The following is a 22,951-nucleotide window of genomic DNA, read 5'->3' as shown; positions in this document are numbered from 1 at the left end:
GCATCAGCTGAAGGTAATCAATATGAAGTTCATTTCAGCTGATAACTATGAGAGATTATGTTAACAATTCACTTCCTTCGATTAAAGCGGCTGCTTTCTTGACCGTGCTTTAAACCAAAAAAATTGTAACGTACTGTTTCAAGGTGGTCCCTTAACATAATTCCATTTGAAACTTTTATTTTGAGAAATTCCTCTATGTTCATCTTCAGAGTTGTCTGGTCCACGTTCTGCCGCATCCATGTGCACAGCTCATGGGGAGTGGGTAGCACAGGGGAAAGGGGCAGGAGCTGGGGTTGTGGTGGGGTAGGGAATATCTGTAGAAAATCAGGTGTCAGCCTTTCCACTACTCATAGAGTAACTTTTTTGTTTTAGTGTACCTTATACTATGCAGTTTCAGCTTGATGCTTTCTGTGTATGTTTGTGGGTTTTTTAAGAGCAGCCATAAGTGAGATGGTTCTTTTCGGGAATATAAATGCAGGTTAATAGTTACGGTGTGCAGAAGTGTCTTGCGGTGGGTACGGAGTCTCACAGCAGGCTGTCTCACCCAGGCTCTGCCCTGTTTTCTCTTGTAGTGCAGTTGACGTGGGATCAGCCAGCTGACTGTGTGGGGAGAAATTCCTAACAATATAGTTCAAATTATTTTTCAGTGGTTCTGCTCAGTATATCCACCTAGTTTATGGATACAACCCTGGTCTACATTTGTCCTCAGAAGAAATTGTCCCTTTGGTTCCCTTGCCCAGTCCCCAATGCTGCACTGCAAGCCCCAGGGAGCTGCCAGGAGAATCAAAGACGAATGGAGGGCAGGAGGGACAATCCTTCCTTCATGCCTCAGCCCCACCTGGCTAGGAAGGTGGCTGGTGCTGCTGGCAGGGTGCTGTGTTCCCCCTCATCCCAACCTGTCTGTCATCGTTTGCTGGGAAGTCAGGCAGGCTTGGATCAGGGCTACACCAGTTCCTGCTCGCCGGTGGAAGGAGGGGAGTTGTGCCTGAAGGGCAGCATACCAGACAGAAGGCTGCTTCTGAAGCCATGTAGCCTGTACAAGCTGCTGTATCTCTGATTTCACTCAACTGCTTTTATAGTAGTAGTTATTAGAGTGATGTTTTATCCCATCTTCAGTAAACTCATCTCTTATCTTTGTATGCATCAAAGAGTATATGAACACCAAGCCTTTGTAGCAAAAATTCAGTTAGGTAAGACAGGATCAGAGTGCCGAATCAAACAACTTAATATTGTCGACCAGTGAGATAAGTGGGTGTTAGACTAGTTGGCACTTGGAAACAGCCATAAAGTCATCTTTGTTGTCTTACTGTTTAAGCATCTGGGGTACGAAGAACTATCTCACAAGGATGTACCTGGTCTCTCAATGATTTCCGTATTTGCTCTCTGTTTGAGAGGACTATATCAGTGGAAAGAGTAGTAGTGATACCACTTATCCTTTGGCTGCAGAGATTATGACTTCTGGCCTAATTTAACCAGTGCTTCTTCTGCCAGAGGACACACTGATCCTCTAGCTCTGTGCCTCCAGCCATCACCCAACAAGTTGGAAGTAGTTAACTGAATAAATGAAGTTGCGGCTGTTTCCATGGACTGAAGAAAGGAGTCAGCACGGGCAGCATATTCAGCTGTCTTTCAGAAAGTTCACAACTGATCTACAGTTCACTTTGTATTTTGCATCATTAGACAGTACCAGTCTTGCTCAGAAAATCTTCTCTGTCAGCACCCAAAGTAGTATAAAGATGGTGATTTGGAGGTTTTTGTTTGTTGGTTTTTTGGGTTTTTTTGTTTGTTTGTTTTTTTAAGATTTTTGTTCAAAGGGCAATTCTTTCCTCTCATCTAAAAATCTAGTGCACCTGGGGTATGACTGTGTTACCACCAACATTCATCTGAGTTCTATAGGATCCGGGATTTCTTTTCATTTCGAGCAGTTTATGACCATCTTCTGAAGTAGGTTGCATGTGTTTTTATGGGAGAGAGGGAAGTTCCTTTAGCTAATTTCTATAATAGCACACAATTTTAGAAAAATCAAACAGATCTCAGATCCACCCATGTCCGTTTTTCCACCTGTGGGGAGTTTTGGTGAGATGTCACCAAGAGTTTGCTGTCTGCAAATGGCAAACAGGAGTGTCCACTGAGAGATTCACAGACCTTGTTTTTCAACTAATGAGTCCTGTTTATGCATGCAAGAATTGGAAATGCTCACTCCTTAAGCTGCAAAGTCTTCCTCCCTCATTTTTGGCAAACTTCAGTTGCCATACATAACCTTTGTTAGTAATATTTAGTTGGTGCTTAATGTGACTTTAATAATATAGTTGTTTTATATTTAATTTCCCTGTTTATGCAAAAGGAATGTAATTTATTGAGGCAGTTTATTGCCAATTCTTGCTACTAATGGCAAAAATATCTCAATTTAAATGATTTCACGTTAGTTGATTCTGCAATCCTCACATGGGGTTATTTCGTTGAAATCCACGGACTGGAAAGAAATCAATATGGGGCTTTTGAAAGTGGTGGAGGTTTGCAGTTCTCCTGCTACGATTGATTACAGCTGCTTTTGTAGGGCTTTAAAAAGAACAATCTGTATTAAAAACATCATTCTTTGGTATGAGCTCAAACAGCTCCAAATAGGTTTCCATGGGGGCTGCCCTGCAATTTGACCACTTGAAGGGACGGCAGTAATCACCAGTGGGCCAGGGCAGCGAGGCAGAGGGAAGGCTATTAGGTGGGCAGTTATTGGCATGCATGCCAAAGAGGTTACCCTGGCAGCTTTAATCATTCAGCCACATTCTCAAGAGGAGGGAGGAAAATATAAGTGTTAGTTCTTCTGATTGATTAGGAAAAAGGGTCAGTAAAGCATGAAAGGAGAGGGGAGGTATGTGTGGAAGAGCCAGTGTGCGTTAGATTTAAAAGCACTGACTGGGGCAGGTACAAGTAGTTATGACCTCTGTACCAACAGCTACTTGCACCTCCTGTTACTGTCAGGCTTGTGACTGGTGATTCAAAGACAGGCTAACCTCTTTATTCAGCATTTTCAAAGGGGCACATTTAGCTTCTTGGTCACGGCTGTGCCTTAAATTTAACCTGTCTGCACATGGGCTGATGTGTCTTTAAAAAACTTATGAACATTTTGAGCTGTGACAACTATTTGCATGGTGGTTTTGATCCTGTTTTTGGTGAAACCAATGGGTGCTTCTTGGAAAACATGCAGAAAATTGCTATGCTAATTGAGATAAATCAATCTGTGATGCACATTGCTGGCTGCTGGCTTCTGATGCTGTTTTGCCTGCACATTGCCCTTTAATATTTAAGTCTGGAGTGGTGCTTCGGCAGCTGATTCAGCTGTAGTAGCCCTTCTAAAATAGTTTCCCTGTTGTATCGTGCCTATGTCAAAAGCACAGTCGAAGAGTAAACTGTTCTTTGCACCAATTGGTGGCTTGGCATGAAAGCAGAAAGGGCTTTGAATCTTTTAATTTTGGGATTCCCGGAGAAGCTTTGGTATTAAACTTCTGCTTTTACATGGGAAATGAGAGTTGCTGTGTACTGTACCCTGACTGTTAAGCAGTCTTGAGGTTTTCAAGGTAAAGGAGACAACTAAACTGCAGTGTTCAGTTCTGAGTTTCACTTGGAAAGAGAGAAAGACCCATTAGTGCAGAGTTAGGGAACGCGATGCATTTTCAAGTTGGGGGTTCATGTAAACAGCACAGCAGGACTTTTTGCTTGGGTTGGTGTATCAGATTTGCTCTGGCCTCTGTCATTCCTAAGTAACCATTTTTGAGTTGGAGTAAGTGTAAGTGGTCGAAGGGTGAGCAGGGTCCCTTGGTGCTCACCTGTAGTCTGTGCAGAGGTGATCTGACCATGCAGCTCCCTGGCTGTAGGTCTGGGGGAGGACCAATGGGGCTGATCCCCTCTTGAGTGTGGGCTTTCAGCATGAATTGCTGTGGAACCACAAGAAGCTTTCATTGCTGGAGAAAGAAAACAAGATACTGCAGTTTCATATCCTGTGATCCAGGTAGCTTTTATTTATTCAGTTGCGAGATGAGGCTGTGGGAGTTCTTCTGAGGAGACTGCCCAGGTGAAGAACTGCTCTTCACTGGGGTACAGCAGTGACAAAGATCCACAGAGGTAAAGGTTTGTTGTTCCAGAAAGTCCTGTATAACTGAATGAAGATGTAGGCATCTTCTGCAGGGTAGATGATTAAGGCATCTTTTGTAGGGGCACACCCAACTATGGCCTCACTCAGCTATCAGTCCTTTAATACTATTTCATGTGGGCTTGAGCCTAGTTGGATAGCCTAGGAGGGCTGTTGGGTAGCTGATGATGATCTCTTTTTGTTCACTTACTAAATATCTGTTGTTGCTGGAGAGCATGGAGTGAGTTGTTTGATCTGTCCTTCATCACAAATTGTGCTTACTTGTGTGTAAGGATAGAAAGTCTTGCATGATCTTTTTGCCATGCTTGCTCACCTCCCTCCTGCACCTTCATACAGCAACCTCTGTCCCACCCTGGGCAACAAAGTTTCTGGACAAGGGATTGGGATAATAGACTAAAATTTGTCCTCTGTATGCATCTAGTACATAAATGATGCACAACTGCAAGTCAGACTCTTATTCCATTGGAATTTACCTCAAGCAGGTGAGAATTTTAGAGGACGTTTCTCTTTCTCCTCAAGGCAGGACAAGCCTCAGCTCCAAAACTGTAAGCAAGCCAAAGACTCACTACACAGATCAGTGAGTCTTTATAATGGGAAGAAAAACATTTTCATATAAGCTTGAACAAGTTTTCCCATTATCGTTTTAAGTTCTGTTATCACATAATGTACCATACAGCATGTAATTACACATTAGGGAATATTTCTGAAGGCACAGATGACTGTTAGGAAACAGGCACACAAGTTTCTATGACTTCATGAAGAGTGTGAACTTAAATCTGTCAACTGCAGCACAGTAATTTCTTTGGTGTGTGGCTGCAAGTGAACAGTAGTTGACGTGGTGGTGGCTTGTTGGTGTCTCCTTACCCTGGAGGGCTCTTTGCCTTGGAGCGTTTCCCTATGAGCACCATGGATGTGGCGTATTTTCAATCTTGCAAGCCATGACATAGGCTGCTGAAAGGTCTGACACCAGCAAGAGTTTTATTAATGCTGTCCCTGTCAAATAAGCCTCTGTTTTGGTAATTAGTCTGGCATAACAGACTGTGCACATCTTAAAAGCCAGCATATTTTGACTCTTGGCCCTGACATGAGGCAATCTCTGTAAATCAGCTCTTTTGGTAGACTCCTCTATTGTTGAACACTAGCAGGAGTAGAAGCAGTTTGCAGTGCTTGTGTTTATTTTGGGCTCTCCGCCTTTCCTCAGCAGCCACGAGCGGTCAAACCCTTTCTTTATCTGTCGTGAGAGATTGGAGGCCTAAAGCTATAGCTTTGTGCAGCATCAGGAAGTTCGTCTACATGAGGTACAGGGAGCGTGAATAATCTTTCTGGCATGTGCTCCAGTGGCAGCAGCGGCTCTGTACTGCACCAGACACGATCTCAGCCTGCCGCGGTGCTGCCGGCACCAGCGCCGTCCCCACAGGCAAACACCTGACTTACAGCACTGGAAGGGACACCTGTACAAAGCCGAATTCCTCTTACCCCTTACCTGAAGGGCAGAAAACGTTTTCTATTTTATTTTCAAAAATACCTTTGGAAATGAGCCCTCCAGAATGAGTCACAGCAATCAAAGCTTGTTATTTAATTGACCAAAGCCAGCAGTGGGGGAGGCATTGCCTTTCATAAATTTGGTCCAGACAGTTCCCATCGCAAGGCTAGTTTTCACATTGGGCACATGGATGGAGCAGGAGAACTGGCACAGAAAAACAGCTGCTTTGGGGAGCGTTTGGAGGGATTTAAGCTGTTCTGAGGTAAAATTGGGAGATGGTAACAGTGTCAAAGTGATTCAGGGGAAATGAGCAATGCAGATGTTGGTTTCTGTGTGAAACCCTTGCTCTCAAACTTGCAAAATTCAATCTGGGGCCTGTTGTTACGGAAATAATATTTTTGCTCTGATCACAGTTACCCAGACCATGGTGTAGGGCAGTTTTCCTGCAGCCAGTACCAGCACCATTAACAGCACCATTGTGCAGGCAGTATGGTTTCTCCAAGGAAGAGAATGGGGAGTCCTTAGAGCATTGTGCATAAATTACATCCCTAATTATTAGCATCTTATTTCTCAAAAAATCCCACAACTGCCCATCACTGTGCCTCCCACTGCCACTTCTGCTGCAGTTGGCACAGTGCAATCAAGTAGGGTTTGCTGGGAAGAGTTTGGCCTGTGAGTCCCTAAAAGCAGCACCACCACCTTGAAAGGAAATGGTTGGAACTAATTCTTTCCTTCCCTTCTGTGCCCAGCTGTAGGACATATCGGTGAAAGGAAAGCAAGACATCTGCCTCATAACATAAAATCCTACTTCAAAATGACATGTTTTTGACAGGGTACATGTGGGCAGTGTAGGGATGGTAAAGCAGGTGAACCTGCTTTAGCAGGTAGGTTGGACTAGATGATCTCCAGAGGTCCCTTCCAACTCCAACCATTCTGTGATGATTCTGTGATTCTGATGCACAGGCTGAAGGAGGTCAATGAACAGTGGCAGATGCTGGAGAACCAGTAACACAGCTGGAAATGGAAGGTGGATACTCTTCTGCTTATCACGTTTCTCTGGGAAAACCTAGTGCTTTGAGGTGTAAATCTCATTTTCAAGTTTTGCACTTTATAGAGGTTTTGTGGGGGCTTTTTTGTTGTTTTGGGGTTTTGTTGTTGTTTTGGTTTTTTGTTTGTTTGGTTTTGGTTTTTTTTGTCTAAAATCATGACTCATTTCTGGACAAGGTTAATGAGGTTTTAAGTGGACATTGTCACCTGTGAAATAGCTTTCCGTGTGTCATGAGGGAAGGCAAAGAAGTGGCAAACAATGATAGCAAGGTGCCTGCTGGCTTTGTAATCATCAATGCTGCGGTCTGTTGCAACTAACTCCTGTTAGGTGGCAGACCATAGTTCCTTTTGCAGGAAGCCTAGGGGGAAATACAGCTTCTCCTTCACACAACTGACTTTTCTTCTGCCTTCAGTGAGAGTCTCTGCAATGGCTGTCAGGGTTTAAATGAATGCATTCAGGTAGTTAGCTTTCAAAAAAATTGCGTGTATATGAGGAATGCATCACTTCAGTGAGTTCAGACTCACCATCTGAACAGGCACTATCTGTTAGTAGAAGGGGAAAATCTGTTTTCTTCCTCCTTCTTACTTATAAGATCTCCACTTAATCAACAGCTGTAATGCTTGCAAATTTTCATAGCCTTCTGGCTTAGATATTTGGGATATAACATCACTTTTAAAATATTAGTCTCTGGTTCTGTGCATACTAAATGAGTTACATCTAAAAGACTTCCATCTGGGGAAAAAGGGAGGCAATGTACCATTAATAACCCAGCTGCAAACCTCAAATTCTCTGTCCCATACATATACCCAAAAAGGCAGAGAACAGAAATTTGAGTGCATCTGTAAGTAATAAAATGTTTCCTTCCATATGTCAATTACTCATTGCTCTTCCGTTTGAGTTTCGAGCAGCCACGACAGCCGCATCAGATATTACTTCTTCGCTGCTCATCACACTAGCTTTCTTGGCTTCATCCACGTGGCATAAAAGTCTTTAATGTCTTACTCCTAAATCACCCCCACGTAATGGGAGGATTGACTGTAACGGCAGCACTGGAAAAGGGAATGGCTATGACAAGGCACTTTGTAATTTTATTTTTTTTTAATGAAGTGTGCCATACTTTCTCAACCCTCCTATTGTCTGAAGATTGTTTTCAATTTTTTGCCATTGTAATTTTTATGAATGATTTATGCCTTTCATTAGATGATATGTCAAAAAAACCCTTTTTTGCTTTGTTTCTTCTCTCATTTAGTGTCAGAATGAGGGGTTTTTTAGTTATATCCTGGAGGATCTAAATTTATTAAATTAAAAATATTTTAAAATGCAAGCTTCAGTAAAATAAATACTTTGACATTTCAAATTCAGCATATATCTGATATGGGAATATCTCTTATTTAGTACTTAATGGGTGCTAATCTACACTGCATCCAGGAGATTTAGATTTATGCCAGTGTAGTCAATGACCAGACAGGAATCGGTGATCATTGGCATGTAGCATGTGAAGTATTTAGGTCACAGGATTTTGCAGCATTATATTCTTGGAATAAAAATGTAAGTGGGATAACAATGACAGATAAGAATGCGATCTCTGTCAAGAGGCAATGAGTGGTTTTTATGGCTTCAGGGCCAGATTAGAGGACTGATAACAGAGAAATCCTTGCCTGGTGTTCCTGCCGTTTTAATAGATCCGAAAATAAGGCTGCTACATAAAAGTGATGTTGAGGCCCTCATTTCAATCGCTCGCCATAGGAAATAGTCCTTCAAATATCCGGCCTTCATAATAACTAGAAATAGATATATGGACTTAGAATTTGCAAACTTTTTTATTTTTCCCCCTAAGCATATTGAAATGCCAGTACAGACCTTTCTCTGTCCCAGGCTACTGACAACAGACTTGTTTTTCCAACTTATCTTTTGTGAACACCCTGGAAGTAGTCCATGGGCCCCCATGGATTCTCAGCTGACAAGCGAGAAAATGTTTCTAGAGCAAACATTAAATCAAATTTATTTTTGCACAGCATAAAATTGCAAAGCATGGGTTCAGTGCTTGATACTCACTTAAGCACCATGAAGTATTCGTTTATTTTCATTAACTGTCTCTCATTTTCCTAAGCTTAATCTTCACGGAATTATTTTGAATGGCTGTACATTTTTTGTTAACTGTTGGGCTTTTCTTTTTATTTGAAACCTTAAGGCAATTTTCATTCCAAGTGGCATGAAGCAGCTACATGCTTCTGAGTAAGTGGGAAAAGAGATGCAAGCTGTGGTATAGAGGGGGTGCCCCTACTTTAAGTCTACTAGCCAGTTCAGGAAGAAAGTCTGTTTGGAGACAGTGCAATGCATTTATTTTTGAAAATGCCTTGGGATTCTTAAGCTTGAGTATGCTTCTTTGTGCCTTTGGTTTGAGAGGGTGCTTGTGTCTGCCCAAGTTCTACTAGACAAGAATCATTCATACTGGAAATGGTCTGAAACAAGGGGTTCTGGCCAGAGAGGCTGCAGAGCATCTTCCTCAGATGGAGCTTGATGTTTGATCAGAATGCATTTGGGGTTCACTGTACCATATATTAATATTTCTCCCTAGACTAAATATTGTACTGGATCTATAAGACTGTGGGGGATAGTTCTCCCGTTCTGGTGGAGTTGTGCCGTCCACAATACTAGATATTAGATAATATTTCACACTGTATCCTTTGCATCCGTAGAATAAAATACTATGGGTACTCAAATTGCTGCTGAAAACTACCCAGGCTTTTCTTCCCTTACTGTTCCACTGTTTTCAGTTGGTTTAAGTCTTGAGAACATCTCAGCATAGCTAGAAATGGAAGCTTTTGGCTGCCAAAAAGCCATAATTCATTGAGAGAAAGGGTGTGAATATGATGGCGGAGAGCCTGGCTGACCAGGCGCTTGCAGCTTGGGCTGGGCTGGCTTAGCTGCTCACAAAAGCTGAACGTTTAGAAGAACTGTCAGGATAATTTCTGCCTTCTCTGACTCCTGTGAGGCTGGAAAGAGCAAGAAAATGAGGTCATTTGTTTTGGAGGGGCGTTGTTTTGAGTTTTTGTTTGGTTTTGGAATTCTACTGAGTTTGCTTATGATGTAGACAGAAATGGGATATGGCCAGGGAATAAACTGATTGGTAAATTCATATTTGTATTCTATAATAAAAGTTCCGGGCATGGATGTGTGATGCTTCTGTTCTCATGCAGACTAATTTTCATTCACTAATATTTGCAAATTGAAGCTGTTTCTCACTCTTGCCAAAGGTAACTGGCAATTTCCTTTGTTAGGAAATTTCTCCCAGTAGGTCTTCAAATTTTTTTCCCAGCTTGGCTTTGGGTAATATTTACTACCTCTGATACCTTTTGAGTATTGTGTGCCTTTTCTATACTCATGGTCAGCCACCTGCATTTCCTTTTAAATATGTTTTTTCCTGCCCAATATTGAGGAGTGTGCCTGTTCTGTACCATGATTGTGGTTGAAAGTAAAATGGGGCGAAGTGGCTTGGTCCCTTGTGGTAGCCTGATCAACAGCAGGATATTTGTCCCGTGACAGGGAGTTGTTTTCCTATACGGAAACGGTCTCAGCTGTGTCTTAATTACAATACCACCTATACACCTACTGAGGCACTTCAGGCCTTCCTTTGGAGACATCTTTTAAAGGAATTAAGTCATTTGCTGGTGACCAGTCATCATCTTGAATTTCTGCTTTGGCCTGCAGCCAGTTCCGGGCAGACCGTGTGAACTAGCAGCAGCAGCTGAGAGCAGGCCTTTTGTAAGCCTGTCCTAAAAACAGGGCATTTTTTTCCCCACATGTCCCACAGGTAAAAGCTACCATAGCAAGAGTACACTTTGACCAAGTATCATGTTGTTTCTCTTTTCCTCTTTAGAAGAAAAACAGGATAACATTGTTTTAGTTCAGAGCTGTTCAGAAAAGTTTCAGGTACCCCCAGTGCAAAGGTCTTTTTCTCCAAGATACTGTAGTAATCAGGATAGCATTTCTGCTTTCCATTAAGAATACTTTTTTAAATTTTAGATCAAACTGAAGAGCAGTCTTCTGCTGCAAAGAAGCTTATAAGGTTGGAACAGGAATCCATTGTCAAAAGCCTCTTAAAAAAATCACAAATGTCTTCAACATTATTCTTTAGATCTGCAGGAAAAAATTTACCTCAGAAAGTCAGATGTAGGTCTTTGCATACAGGAATTGCCCATTTCACGGTTTGGCATGTCTTTAGGAAAGCTGCAGTGAATGTTGGATGGAATAAAATGGGCAATCAGTGTCGAGCAGTAAAAAGTAAGGTGGAAACCCTTGGGACTCAGAGTAGCAGGTTTAGGTGAATATATGAGATAAGGAAAAGACTCAATTTGGTATTGTATTGCTTTTTGACTTGAAACTGCATTTGCAACTGTCCTACTTTTTTTCAACAAGTCATGGCAAATGGATGTTCACAGAAATGCTGGTAAAAGTAACAGTAGTTAATAGCAGCAGGTACCTGCTCAGTCATCAGAGCTCCAGTGCTCCTGTAAGAAAGTGTGTGCTCTGTTGAGAAAGTGCAAGCTGCTGTGGGGGAAGGTCATGTCTAGTCTCCCAAAGCCTGAATTGTCAGTCTAAAACCATGACTGATACCTTGTTCTATTATCAGCACATTTGAGCAGGATCTCTCTTTGGTGGGTAAATACTTGCAAACATAAAAATGTAGTGAAAGTCACAAGAAGCCAACTTTTTAGCCTGTATTTTAGGAGATACACGTTCATTTTGGAATCAAAGCATCTTGCCTGACCACAATTTAGGAGATGAGTTACCTAATCTGTCTGGAAATGTCATAATCCTTAATCGACAGCACTGTCTTGGAAACGTTTGTATTCTGTAGCGCCAGTTGTTCATTCTAACTTGTAAAGAGTTTCATGAGGTTTGGCTCAATATATCTCCAAGATGGTTTTTGATATGTGCTCTTGTTGCTTCCCATTTGTAACCAAATGACATACTTCATGTGACAGCCTATAGATTTGTGTATTTGAGATCTTGACAGAGGACTTCAATCCTTGGATTTGCTTCTTTCTTGTTACAGAAGTTCTGCAGACTATATAGCAAATCCTATAATATTTATTCATTCATGCATTTAATGAGATGAAGTGTGATTTGAAGGGGGATTGTTTCCTAAAGATTGGGTGATTTCTTAGTTTCGTCGTGTAGCCTCGGATTTTTTTTATGCTGTAATTTTTACAAATTTCTTTAACAAGTTAGATGAATGTGTTGTATAAACTGAAGGGATAAGCTCTTTAGTGTGCCATCATCAGCTTTGGAAATAGGAGCGAAGATTAAGAAGCTGCTATGCTAGAGAACTGTTATCTTTTTAACCATTCCTTCTTATCTGTTTTCCAGAGACCAGATTTGACCTCTGATAAAGATTTATACCTTGACAACAGCTCTGTTGAAGAAGCATCAGGCGTCTATCCAATTGATGATGATGATTATTCTTCTGGGTCAGGTTCAGGTGAGACAACATGTCACAATTGATTTTAAAGTGTAAGAACTAATGCAATTATTTGAGGAAAAGCTGTGCAGTTTTCCTTTATAAGCTGGAGATGATACTTTCAGTGAGTACCATGAGGACTTGGCTCTCTATTTACAGAGCAGTGAGCATCCCTGCGGGCTGAGTTTTAAATATTAACTTTTTGCTCTTTCCCCTTACTCCTTAGTTGCATCATTTCCCTGTGTTATTTTCTCTCTGCTGTCCCTCTGGTTTCTGTGTAGATCTCTCTGGAGTTCACAAATAAGGATTAGAGAAGACTTAGTTCTCCCATAGCATAATGCTAATTTAGTAGTCTGTAAGAAAACACAGCAGCAGCAAACTTGTTTTCTCTTACATGCATTCAGGTTCATGTAAACATGGTGTTCACTTCTTTTTTGCTGTTGTTTTTTTTTAAATTTGAAAGTCTATATACTGCCAAAAGCATGATGGTTTTCTCTGATGTAATTACATCCATATAGTGAATAAAGAGGTTCATAAACACACCATACTGAGTTTTCAGACTTAAACAGTCTTTAGAGGCAGGTAGTGAGCTCATCATTTGTCAAAAACTGTCAATGAAACCTCATTAATAATTTCTTTTAGAAAACCTCTTTGTGGTGAGTCTTTTAGACTGGCTGGGAAGTTCCAGCCTTTAAAAGTTAAGTGCAGGATTTTATGGTAGTTCTGGAAGAGAAACTTCCTTATTGTTGTGAGCATTTGCTGAGCTGTTGTGGAAATCCCATTTATTTTCCAAATGTGCTACTTATTTGTTTGTTATTGCACTTTTTGTCATCTGTCTTTTGATGTTTATATGTATTTGTGTATTTTTAAAGGGTGAGCCTTGTCTTTGTTATCTTGTAAGCCACAGCTGTCATTTTTTCAGATTATTTTTTGGTTTTTCTTTCTTTTTGGAGCTTCAAAGATATGTTAAAATGAAGTCTACAGAGGTCTGATTGTGCTGCCAGGCAAATCCAGGCCCATCAATGATTGGCACCTGGGTAATACCCTGCATTTTGGGAGTCCTCCACAGGGACAGTTTAATGTTCCAATGTGATCAGAGGCTTAACTGAACATCCTTGCTGTAGACTGAGGGGAATTTTACATTTCGTTTGGAAAAAAAGAAAAAAAAAAGCCTGTGATTTCATCCAGTTTCTAGGACTAAGAAAAAGTCTGATGTTTGAGAAAACTGCGCTTTCGGTCACCATCCCATTCTGTCATGTCTTCAGATGCTGTTGACTTTGTAAGCTTCAGAACAGGAGATGGGTTGACAAAAAATAGCAGTATGGAGAATGATCTGTTTTGGTTTTTATTTCGTCTCTCTCTGGAGTTTGGCTGTTTCTAGTATGGATGATTCAAAATGCAGCCCTGCTTTTGAAGTGGGAAGGACTGTAGAAGAACTGACTTCAGATTTTATTAACCCATCCCCATGGTAAAGGTGCAGCCAGGACAGAAAGTACCTCTAGACTTTGCCAACAGTAACACCTTGGCTTTCCTCTGTCTCTTTTCCCGTGCTCAGCCTTGAGCCATGAGTGGAAGTTGGAGTACATAACACACGCTGACGCTACCTCTGGCAATCTCTCTTTCCTACAAGAAAGCAGGAAAAATGTTACTGTAGACTGACACTATCTGGATGCCCCTCCATAGAGTTCATGTGACAGTACCAAAATCTAATTCTTTGGAGCAAGAAGTAGTCTGAATTCAAATAAACTTCTAAGCAATCCGTGAGGCCAGTTTTATTCGCTTTAAAAAAAACTCAACAGAGAAGCAAATTGGCGTGCCCTCTCCCTTTCTAATCCTATACTTACTGCCGTCTCCACTTTATGAAGTAGAAAATCTTCCTGCAAAGGTACCCATGATCAATTTTCCTCACATTATGTTGAGTATGTCTCTCTTTACTTGCTACGCAGTGATGTAGTGTTCCTACCAGGAAGAGCCTTCCCACTCAAGAGTGGTTTTCTTGCTATGTGATTCCATTCCAGGCAAATAGATCCAAGATGACAACATGCTGACTTCTTTCCTTGGTATGAAAATTGTTAGCTGCCACCAGGCCTATGGAGATAAACATGAATTGTCAGCACCACCATTAATGCCCTTGTAGGTCTGCAAGCAGCATTAACATGGACAAGTGTCACTGTAAGCACGACACATTTCAAACTAGAAATTGGCTGAAGGCTTTTTCTGAGGAGAAAAAAAGGTGACGGTGTTGGGTTTTTTTACTTTCCTTTCACAGCCTCTTTAGTCTTCATGTGCATTCAGCTACTGATGTTTGTCTGCCCAAGTGTTCAGTCCAAATCATTTGGTCAAGAGTTTTTGAAGGGGCCATGCCTGCTTCCTGATTGTCTTGTATCAACATCAGAAAGTCCATAGTGAATTCATTAGTCCATTGTTTCCTGCTTGCAGTCTCCATCTCTGAGGAGATGCATCAGTGTGTCATCACTCTTTTTAGTGTAGATGTTTGTGTATTGCATAATAATAAAAGAGTAAAAATAAGTTTTTCTGCCTATATACAACTTCAGTGCTTTTATAACTATTATTGGTTTTTCCTCTGGCATAGAAGATCTTAACTGAGCCCTGGTCTTGCAGGTACCTGGAAGTGGACCTGCTAAGCAGCATGACTACCCTTATGTTAAGGAAAGCCACCATCTCTGTTAGATTTATCTACATGTTCTTTGGAAAACTGTCTAATTCTTGTGTCTTAAGTTAGTCCTGGTAGATAATTCCATGCAATATATATCAGAATCTGAGGCAGATTTTCCTTCTCCTTCTTCTCTTCCCCTAGTCTAATATTTCTCAGTCAATAGCAGCTTGGGTTGAGAATGTGAGCCCAGGATGAGCTAGGTCTAGACTGACATTGTGTCTTAGGACTATTCTTGTAAGAAAGTTATGATGGTGGGATTGGAGCTCCTCCAAGAAACACAAGAGTAGATCTAACGGGAAGCTGAAGTTCCGCTCCAGGGCCCAAGGGCAGTTTAGGAGCCCAGTGGCAGTATGGTGTGGGGCTGGGTGACCATCATTTTGGGAGGAGGCATGGGCATGCTCCCAGGTGCTGAACAGGAGCTGGCGCAGGCGCCATGGCCGATGGAGGCTTCTCCAGGCCCCAGTGGCAATGTGCCTGACAGGCACTCCAGGTGGGGTGACACCCCCTCTCCTAGTGTGCTTCCCCTCCGGTGGGGCAGGAAACACAGCAACTATTCATTTTTCTACTTCCTAAGATCCCATTCATCTATGCTTTTCAGCTTGGCTTGCAGCAAGAGCTTCTTCTGTCCACCTGCTACACCAGCCCCAAACATGCTTTATGACATTGTCTGTCTTGTTCTCCAGGTCCTTTAACGCAAAAACCTACAGTGATAGTGTTTGAAAGTGTGTTTTTCTTGTGCTGGACAGAATCTTCAGTATACATCAGTTCAGTTAAGACTCTTCCTTTTACTTTCTTCAAGTTTTGTTGTTTGTTCTTTTTTATGTTTGTGTCTTGGTTTTCTTTGTTTGTTTGTTCCCTCCTCAGGTGAGGATTGCCAAAGACACAACATCCTTGCGCTGTCCCTATTTATTTCAGCTGCAGTTCCCTGATAGGGCACTAGTGTTATGTTTACAGTGTCATCTCTGGTTGCCTAATGCTGTGTTGATTAAGGGTTGTGTTGGAGGCTTTGCAAGGGGGTGAGATAAGCCAGCTAAAAATGTGTCATTCTGGTATGTGCTACCTTGATGATAGAGATGAAAGGTGTGAAAGAGATGGTGGATATGTGTGTGCTCACCTTATGACAAGTTTGCTTGTGGTGGTAGTACTGCCAGAGTGTGATGTGCAACAGCAGATGAACCTGATGCCAAAAGATAGGGGGAAAGGGTTGGATTTGTTTGGTAGGAAGGGTTACTCATTGGCTGCTTTGCAAGTAGGAGTACTAACTACTGTGGGCTTTTTGTAGCATACAGTGATTTAAGCTGGCAGAGTCTTGATTTCTTGACAAGTTTCCTGAAGCACCAGGAATGTGAAAGAGCGTTTGCTTTCCTGTCATCCAAGGGGCAGCTAATAGACACATCGTTGAGGGCTATATTAGATATTTCCAATACTACAGCACAATTTAGAGCTATTTTGACCACTATTAAGACAGCAGTTGGGCATTCTGAAGAAGCTGCAATGGATATGTGATGGTCGAGAGCTCTCAACTCTTTACCACAGAGATGGATATGGGTTTAATTACTACAGAGTTTTTGCGGTGCCCTCTCTAAGAGGGTAGTATCTGTTTGTAGAGGGACTCGCGGCAGTTAGTACCCAGCACCATCACCCAAGCTGACCAAATCCAGAAATCATCTAAAGAGACAGTGATTTTTTTAAGAGGAAGAAGTAAGCTCCAACCATTTCACAGGATTCATCTTAGCAACCTAGTCAGAAGTTTTGCTCATGGTAGTCTGTAGGTTTTTTCCTTTCCAATCCTATTTGGATACAGCAAGGAGAGTGGTTCTCTTTTTCTTTTTTTTTTTTTGTTCTTCTCAGGGAACATCATACTATGTAAAATGCTCTTACAATATTCTGCAGAGCACTGGAGAGGTTTTTTTTAATCCCTCAGTCCTATTTACTGGTAATTCTGAGAATACTACTTTCACTTTAGCAAAGGAAATGCCCTCCCCTTATTTAGACCAACTCCATGCCAAGCAGAGACCTCTCTAAATAAGTCTAATTAGAAAGCAGGAACCATGGGGATGTGCTTGAGCCAGTACTTGAGTCAGGTCTAAACTACAGGTGCCCCGATGTTTTTGGGATTGTCAGGATTCCACTGAGATCGTACAGAGGAGGAGTTGGGTACCTTTGATGCAAATCTAATGACTAGTCCGGGAGCTAGATTAGTCACCTGTTTGTTGGGAGACTGGAGATCTGCATCCTCCGTAGCCAGAGAGATTCAGACCTGTTACACCATTTTATCTGACAGACACAGCTATTGCCTGGAGCGAAGGTGGCATTTAAGGATCTGGAGGAGCAGTTACAATTAAATGGGGCTTATAATTTCATAAAAAGAAGAAAGTAAAATTCTGTACTTTAAAAGCATGTTTTATCAGATCTCTAATCTGATCATCGATTTTAATTTCCTTGACTGTGAGAGTCTTCTTTAATTCGGAGGAACTTTGGAAGGTAAAGCAGGCTGAGCTATCCATTGGGCCCATATTTCTCAAAGAAAACTCTTGAGGCAAAGCCAGAAAATTTCTTCCTGTTGGATGCCTTTCCTTACCTCTGTTTTGAAGCAAGATGTTGTGTTTTTTGATCTTTGAGCAGCATTTCAGGAAAATACCTGGTTCTTGTTGTGAGGTCTTTATCCTGGAGATTGCACTGTAATTTTGGTATCTCTGAAGGCTTTTCCAGTATTATTCTGTGCTGGTAGCTTTAATGTAGTACTTCTTAAAAAAGTATTCCAAACTTTCTTTTCTACAGTACAGAAGCTATTTTAGTTGTTGTTTTGTTAATGCCTGTCCTTTCGATGCCAAATGTATATAATTCTTGATCATGAGTTCAAAACTTTGTTATTATGCTCTTATTTTCAGCCTTTTTTCTTTCCCTACAAAAATAAGATAAAAAGTCAGTTTGGAATGAATGAGTCACACTATTCTGTTGAAAGAGGATATGTTTTTATTTGTTAGGAATTACTCTTATGCACATTTGCTGGATTTATTACCCAATAGTTACTTGGGTAACCAGTGTCTGTAATGAGTAGAACACATTGAGATTCCTAAGGAGTGCTCCAAGAATAGGTCGATCTTTTCTTCTTTCAGGCTTCACAATGGTTTAGTCTCTTGTCTGTGTCTTCTTCCTTCCAGTATCTCTAAAGGATATTTATTAGACATGTCCATTATCTTATTCTAAAGGAGCCTTCATACTCCAGCCAGGCTTTGAATGTGGAGGAAATTGAATTTAAGGTCATCTTTAGGGAGTTTTCTCTCCTCTTACTCTTTATTTCAAAATAAAAAGGCTGCTGAATTATGTGAAGTTTAAAAGTATGTGAATTTCTAGTGACTGAAACATAATATAATGGCAATCTTACTGTAGACAGAAACTACTTGGTTTTTTATATCTGAATGTTTAATAGATTTGCTGTAGAGGAGAGATTTTGTTGTTGAAGCCGTGTGCTACAGGGAAAAACTGTTCGGTTCATGTGGTTAAGTCAAGTCAGGATAAAGATGTTTACTGATTGATTTATTCATGATGTGCAATTGACTGGCAGTCATTAAACTGTACTTTTGGGCCTAGCATCAGCAACACAACAGATAACCACAATACCAGCCGCTTAAAAAATGGTAACTTGCAACTACAAATTTCCAGCTGCCCCTCTGTAACGGATCCCAACATGTGCCACACACACACACAGATTTGTGCACACACAGCCCCCCTGTCTCACAGGCCCTGGGGTGTACAAGCTCCCCTCAGCTGGCTGTGCAGGACCCTTTGCCCATACACCCCCACCGTGAGAGACAACAGCCCTGTGTGATCCTGTGGCCCCACCACCTCCTGCCACCCCCAGGAGTGCCCCTCTGATGGCTGTGGGAGAGCTGGCGGTGGCTTCCGGGGCACCCTCGGCGTGGGAGGTGGCACTGCCAAGCCCCAGCAGAGCCCTCAGTGTCATGGGGCCACATCAAACAGGGTGACACCAGCCCTGATGGCTGCTGCTGACACTCCAGGGTTTCTCCCCACATTACGAGCATTTATGCTTCTTTCATACTTCTTTTCTGGCTGGTTCCTCTGTTTCAGAAATATCGTGGTAATTTCCTGGTTACTGCTTAATCCGGCCAATGGTCTCTTCTTCCTCTTTCATGGGATCACTTAGGGTGAATATCACCTTGACAGTTTGGGGCACATGGTTTGCATTTGCTTCTTTATCTTAGCAGGCATTGTCATCTAGGTCCTTTGCCTAGGATGAGCTGTGCAAGCACCCCTGCCTTGGTGTTATCATGAAAAATGTAATTGTTCTGGAAGAATTTCACAGGTTAACGAAATGTCAACTTTTTTGTCTCCAGGTGCTGAAGAAGATGAGGATAGTGCAGTGATAACAACATCCAGAATACTTCCAAAGTTACCAACAACTAGTGATGCATCTAGGGCTGAGACCACCACAGTGAAAACACAGACTAAGGTGCCTGCACAAACAAAGGTGTGTGACTGGAGAGCAGCACCATTTAAAATGGTTCAGCTGTTCCCCATTGATGGCTTGGTATTAACTTTGTTCGGTTCATATGGATTAAAAAACCCTCACAAACTTAATGCTACTGCAGCCTGTTAAATGAAGAAGGCTTCCTGGATTTATTCCTGCTAGAAAGTCTGCATAGGGACATCTGCATTTCACATGGAAGAAAAGAGAGATGCAAAAAAGAGTGATGCACAAGACAGTTTCTCATTATAACTTTGAGACTGAGCTGTACCTTTTTTACATCTCTCAAAAAAGTATTCAAAAATTCTACATGAAACTTACCTTCTCAAAGGAGACTGTTGTGTGGTTTGGCTATACTTGGAACACTTGCCAGGTTCCATTTAGTATTTCAGTATATCCTTCTACCACCATGGATAATGTTGTCTAAGTTACCCTCAAAGGCATTCTGAATATGACATACCTGATGTGTTAATTTCAGAATTGTTATTTCATGCACATGCTATTATTCTTATAAACACAGTCAATATTTAACAGCCATTTGCTAAATATACTTTTGAGGGTTTTAAACTTGTGGATAGTGTTTTTCATTCCAACATCATGATGCCAAATAGATCCAGTTACAACATCTAGCACAGCTTTCTGTGGCCAAAGAGCTTCCCATGTGCTGTGTTTGTGGGTATTGTGGAGTCTGTGCATGGAGCCACAGCTTCATGGCTGCCCATGACGGGCAGTGATTGTGCTGACTTGGTGCTCCCTGTCTGTAAGCAATGCTCTGTTTTCTGTTTTGTGCCACAGTCACCTGAAGAAATTGATAAAGAGGAAAGGCCTGAGACAGATGCCAAGAAAAAGAGCGATGAGCCAGGGGACGACACCGATGTATTCACCGAGAAACATTCAGAAAATCTCTTCCAGAGAACAGAAGTTCTGGCAGGTGAGGTGTCATTTACCAACATCCAACTTGCCAGAAATAGCACAGAAAACAGAAAGCATCCATATCAAATAATGCAAACTCAATGTTTGTGTTTTCTTGATAGATCCTTAAACACATTCATGGGGGTAGCCAATGGTTGATTTGATGAGAATGAGATGGGCATATTCTGGAGTTACGTAACAGTGAAGTCTTGCTAATTGATTTGATGCCTGCAAGTTGAATACTGCCTGCTGAATATCTGGAGCTTCCACAGCTCAGAAATGAGTCACAATTGGGATTGGTGCTCACGGTGCAGAAATGTATTTCTCACCCTCACTCCTGAGAGCACATCACTGTCTGGTCCATCTGGTGCAGATGGACAGTGCAGGAGTAGCTCACGGCAGGGGTGGTTGGATGGCTGGATGGAGAGGGATGGATGAGTGCTGTCCTTAGGATATAGAAGGCCTGTTTCTGTGCATAACCCAGGGAGTCACAGGCTGGCCACCAGTGTTTTCACATGGCTTTCATACACATGAGGGTTTTTTGGCAAAAAAACAGTGTTTACAAGTATGCTTTTCCCCCACATCCTTGGAGGGATTGTTGTTTGGCCTTCATGGCTCCCAGTTTTGGACCACATATTTCTCTGAGCACCAAAATGGGAAATAGCCTTAATATACACATCAGTGGAAGTATGTGGGTTTGCTCTGGAGGTCTGGTTGGAGTTGATACTTTCTACACACTTGCAAGTGCGCGATGAATGTAATGACTCTGTCCCTACAGCTCCATGAAATGTTCTCCTGGTACTCATTAACAGGAAATTCATTCCAATCTAGAGTCAGAGTGAAAACTGATGGAAAAAAAGGCAAAATCCATTTCTTAGCTAGTGTAACAAAATAGCTCTTTTAAAGCTGAAAATGTTAACTGTTGAAAAATGAGTTTGAAAGAAACAAGTGTTATTATTATAAATGAAGACAACTTTATGCTCCGGCAGTATGGGTGGCTTTCTTAATTGAGGCTTTGGGAAAAAATTAATAGCTTTTTAAAAACTGGGTTGTTGGATCACTGACTTAGAGGTACAATGTGCTTTTAAATGATTAACTTCATGAACATAAACAGACTTTCTGAGAATACATTTCAGGATACTAGTAATCAAGACATTTGCATAATAGGAACCCTTTTCTGTAATTTGAAAGTAATGGCAAACTCATTGTGTGAGATGTGAAAGAAACGTGGTGCTAAACGTCTTATTCTGGCATGTTGTGAATCTCTGTTTCTTTGATTACAGCTGTTATTGCTGGCGGAGTTATCGGTTTTCTTTTCGCAATCTTCCTTATCCTGCTGCTGGTATATCGCATGAGAAAGAAGGATGAAGGCAGTTACGACCTTGGTGAACGTAAACCATCCTGTGCTGCCTATCAAAAGGCACCTACTAAGGAGTTTTATGCATAAAATTCCTATTTAGTGTCTCTATTTATGAGATCACTGAACTTTTTTAAATAAAGCTTTTGCATAGAATAATGAAGATTTTTTTTTTTTTCATTAAAGAGCCATTACGGCACCTTTATGATAAAATCCCATTGTATTTAAAACTTTTCATGTATTCCTTTAAAAATGTAAAATTAAAACTTAACATTTGCAGTGTTCTGTGAATAACAGTGGCAAAGCATTATTTTATAAAACCATTGATGTTCACGGAATCATTTTTAAAACTTTATGCATAAATATAAAATAATGAAAATTATTGTTTTCTCCTATGGTTCAATGAAAGCTGTTTAATTTTTGTTGGCATGTCTCAGATTGATCTTACAATTTAGTTTTTATTTCATTAATTTATCTGTTTCCAACAAATGCCTTTTTGTAGTTGTCATGGTGCAATTTGTCTTCAGATAATTCAGATGACAGTAACTTCTAGTGTAAATGTAATTTTTCAGCTATGTAAACTTTAACCTCCACTTTGTATAAATTCAAGTGTCAGAATATCAATTTTACACTTTGCATTGTTTCTCAGCGTACCTGTAGCTTCAGTGAGATTTGTAACAGCAAATTAATGTGTAAAATTGGATTATTACTACAAACTGTGTAGTCATATTCTTACTAAACAAATCTCCTGTAAGGAAGATTTGGAGTAAGCTACTGACAAACCTAAGCAAACCCAAAGACTCTAACAGTATTTTGAGAAGTTTCTGCAGATTTCTATGGCCACTGTGTTTGTTAATTATTTGCAATTTGAAGGTACAAGTAGGGGTTTAAATTTTTGTTCTTTGAAAATTCATTTAAGTTGTAAACGTCTTTTAAAGCCTTTGAAGTGCCTATGATTATATGTAACTCGTCGCAGACTGGTGTTAATGAGTATATAACAGTAAAAGAAAATGTTGGTATTTTATAAGCACAGACAATTCTAATGGTAACTTTTGTAGTCTTACATGGAGAGACATAATTGTAATTTGGGAACATAAACACTACTGAATAAATCATGTGGCCTAATACTGAGAATTCCATTGTGATATACTTTTGTACGCTTTTCATTTTATGTCGACTTGCTTATGTTTTAATGTCACAGAGTACATCTAGTAGAGCTTAAAAATCCAGACCAAAAAAAAAAGGCGGCTGATCAGGCTGATCCTTGGACCAGATTTATTGCTGAGAAAAGTGGGAATGTTTAAGTCTTGCATCTGGTGTATGAGTTATGAGTCATTCGACCTTTGCATTATATTTAATGGCAGTATTGACACA

The 22,951-nt window shown here is 41.0% G+C and overlaps 1 protein-coding gene across 1 annotated transcript in view; it reads left to right on the top strand.

The window, feature by feature from the left end:
• The window catches only part of SDC2 (syndecan 2), a gene marked incomplete at its 5' end in the record, with an annotated part of 54,908 nt that extends 33,133 nt beyond the window's left edge, over window positions 1–21,775 (top strand). The window contains 4 exons of the mRNA XM_080338741.1: window positions 12,052–12,163; window positions 19,178–19,311; window positions 20,104–20,239; window positions 21,504–21,775. Coding sequence (XP_080194867.1) covers window positions 12,052–12,163; window positions 19,178–19,311; window positions 20,104–20,239; window positions 21,504–21,667 — 546 coding nt within the window. The 3' untranslated portion in view covers window positions 21,668–21,775. The remainder of the gene's footprint in view (window positions 1–12,051; window positions 12,164–19,177; window positions 19,312–20,103; window positions 20,240–21,503) is intronic.
• Between the last annotated feature and the right edge of the window lie 1,176 nt (window positions 21,776–22,951).

Source organism: Nesoenas mayeri, assembly GCF_963082525.1.
Source record: "Nesoenas mayeri genome assembly, chromosome: 2".
In the NCBI taxonomy this organism is placed as follows: domain Eukaryota; kingdom Metazoa; phylum Chordata; class Aves; order Columbiformes; family Columbidae; genus Nesoenas; species Nesoenas mayeri.
This window is presented reverse-complemented; position numbering and strand designations above follow the sequence as displayed.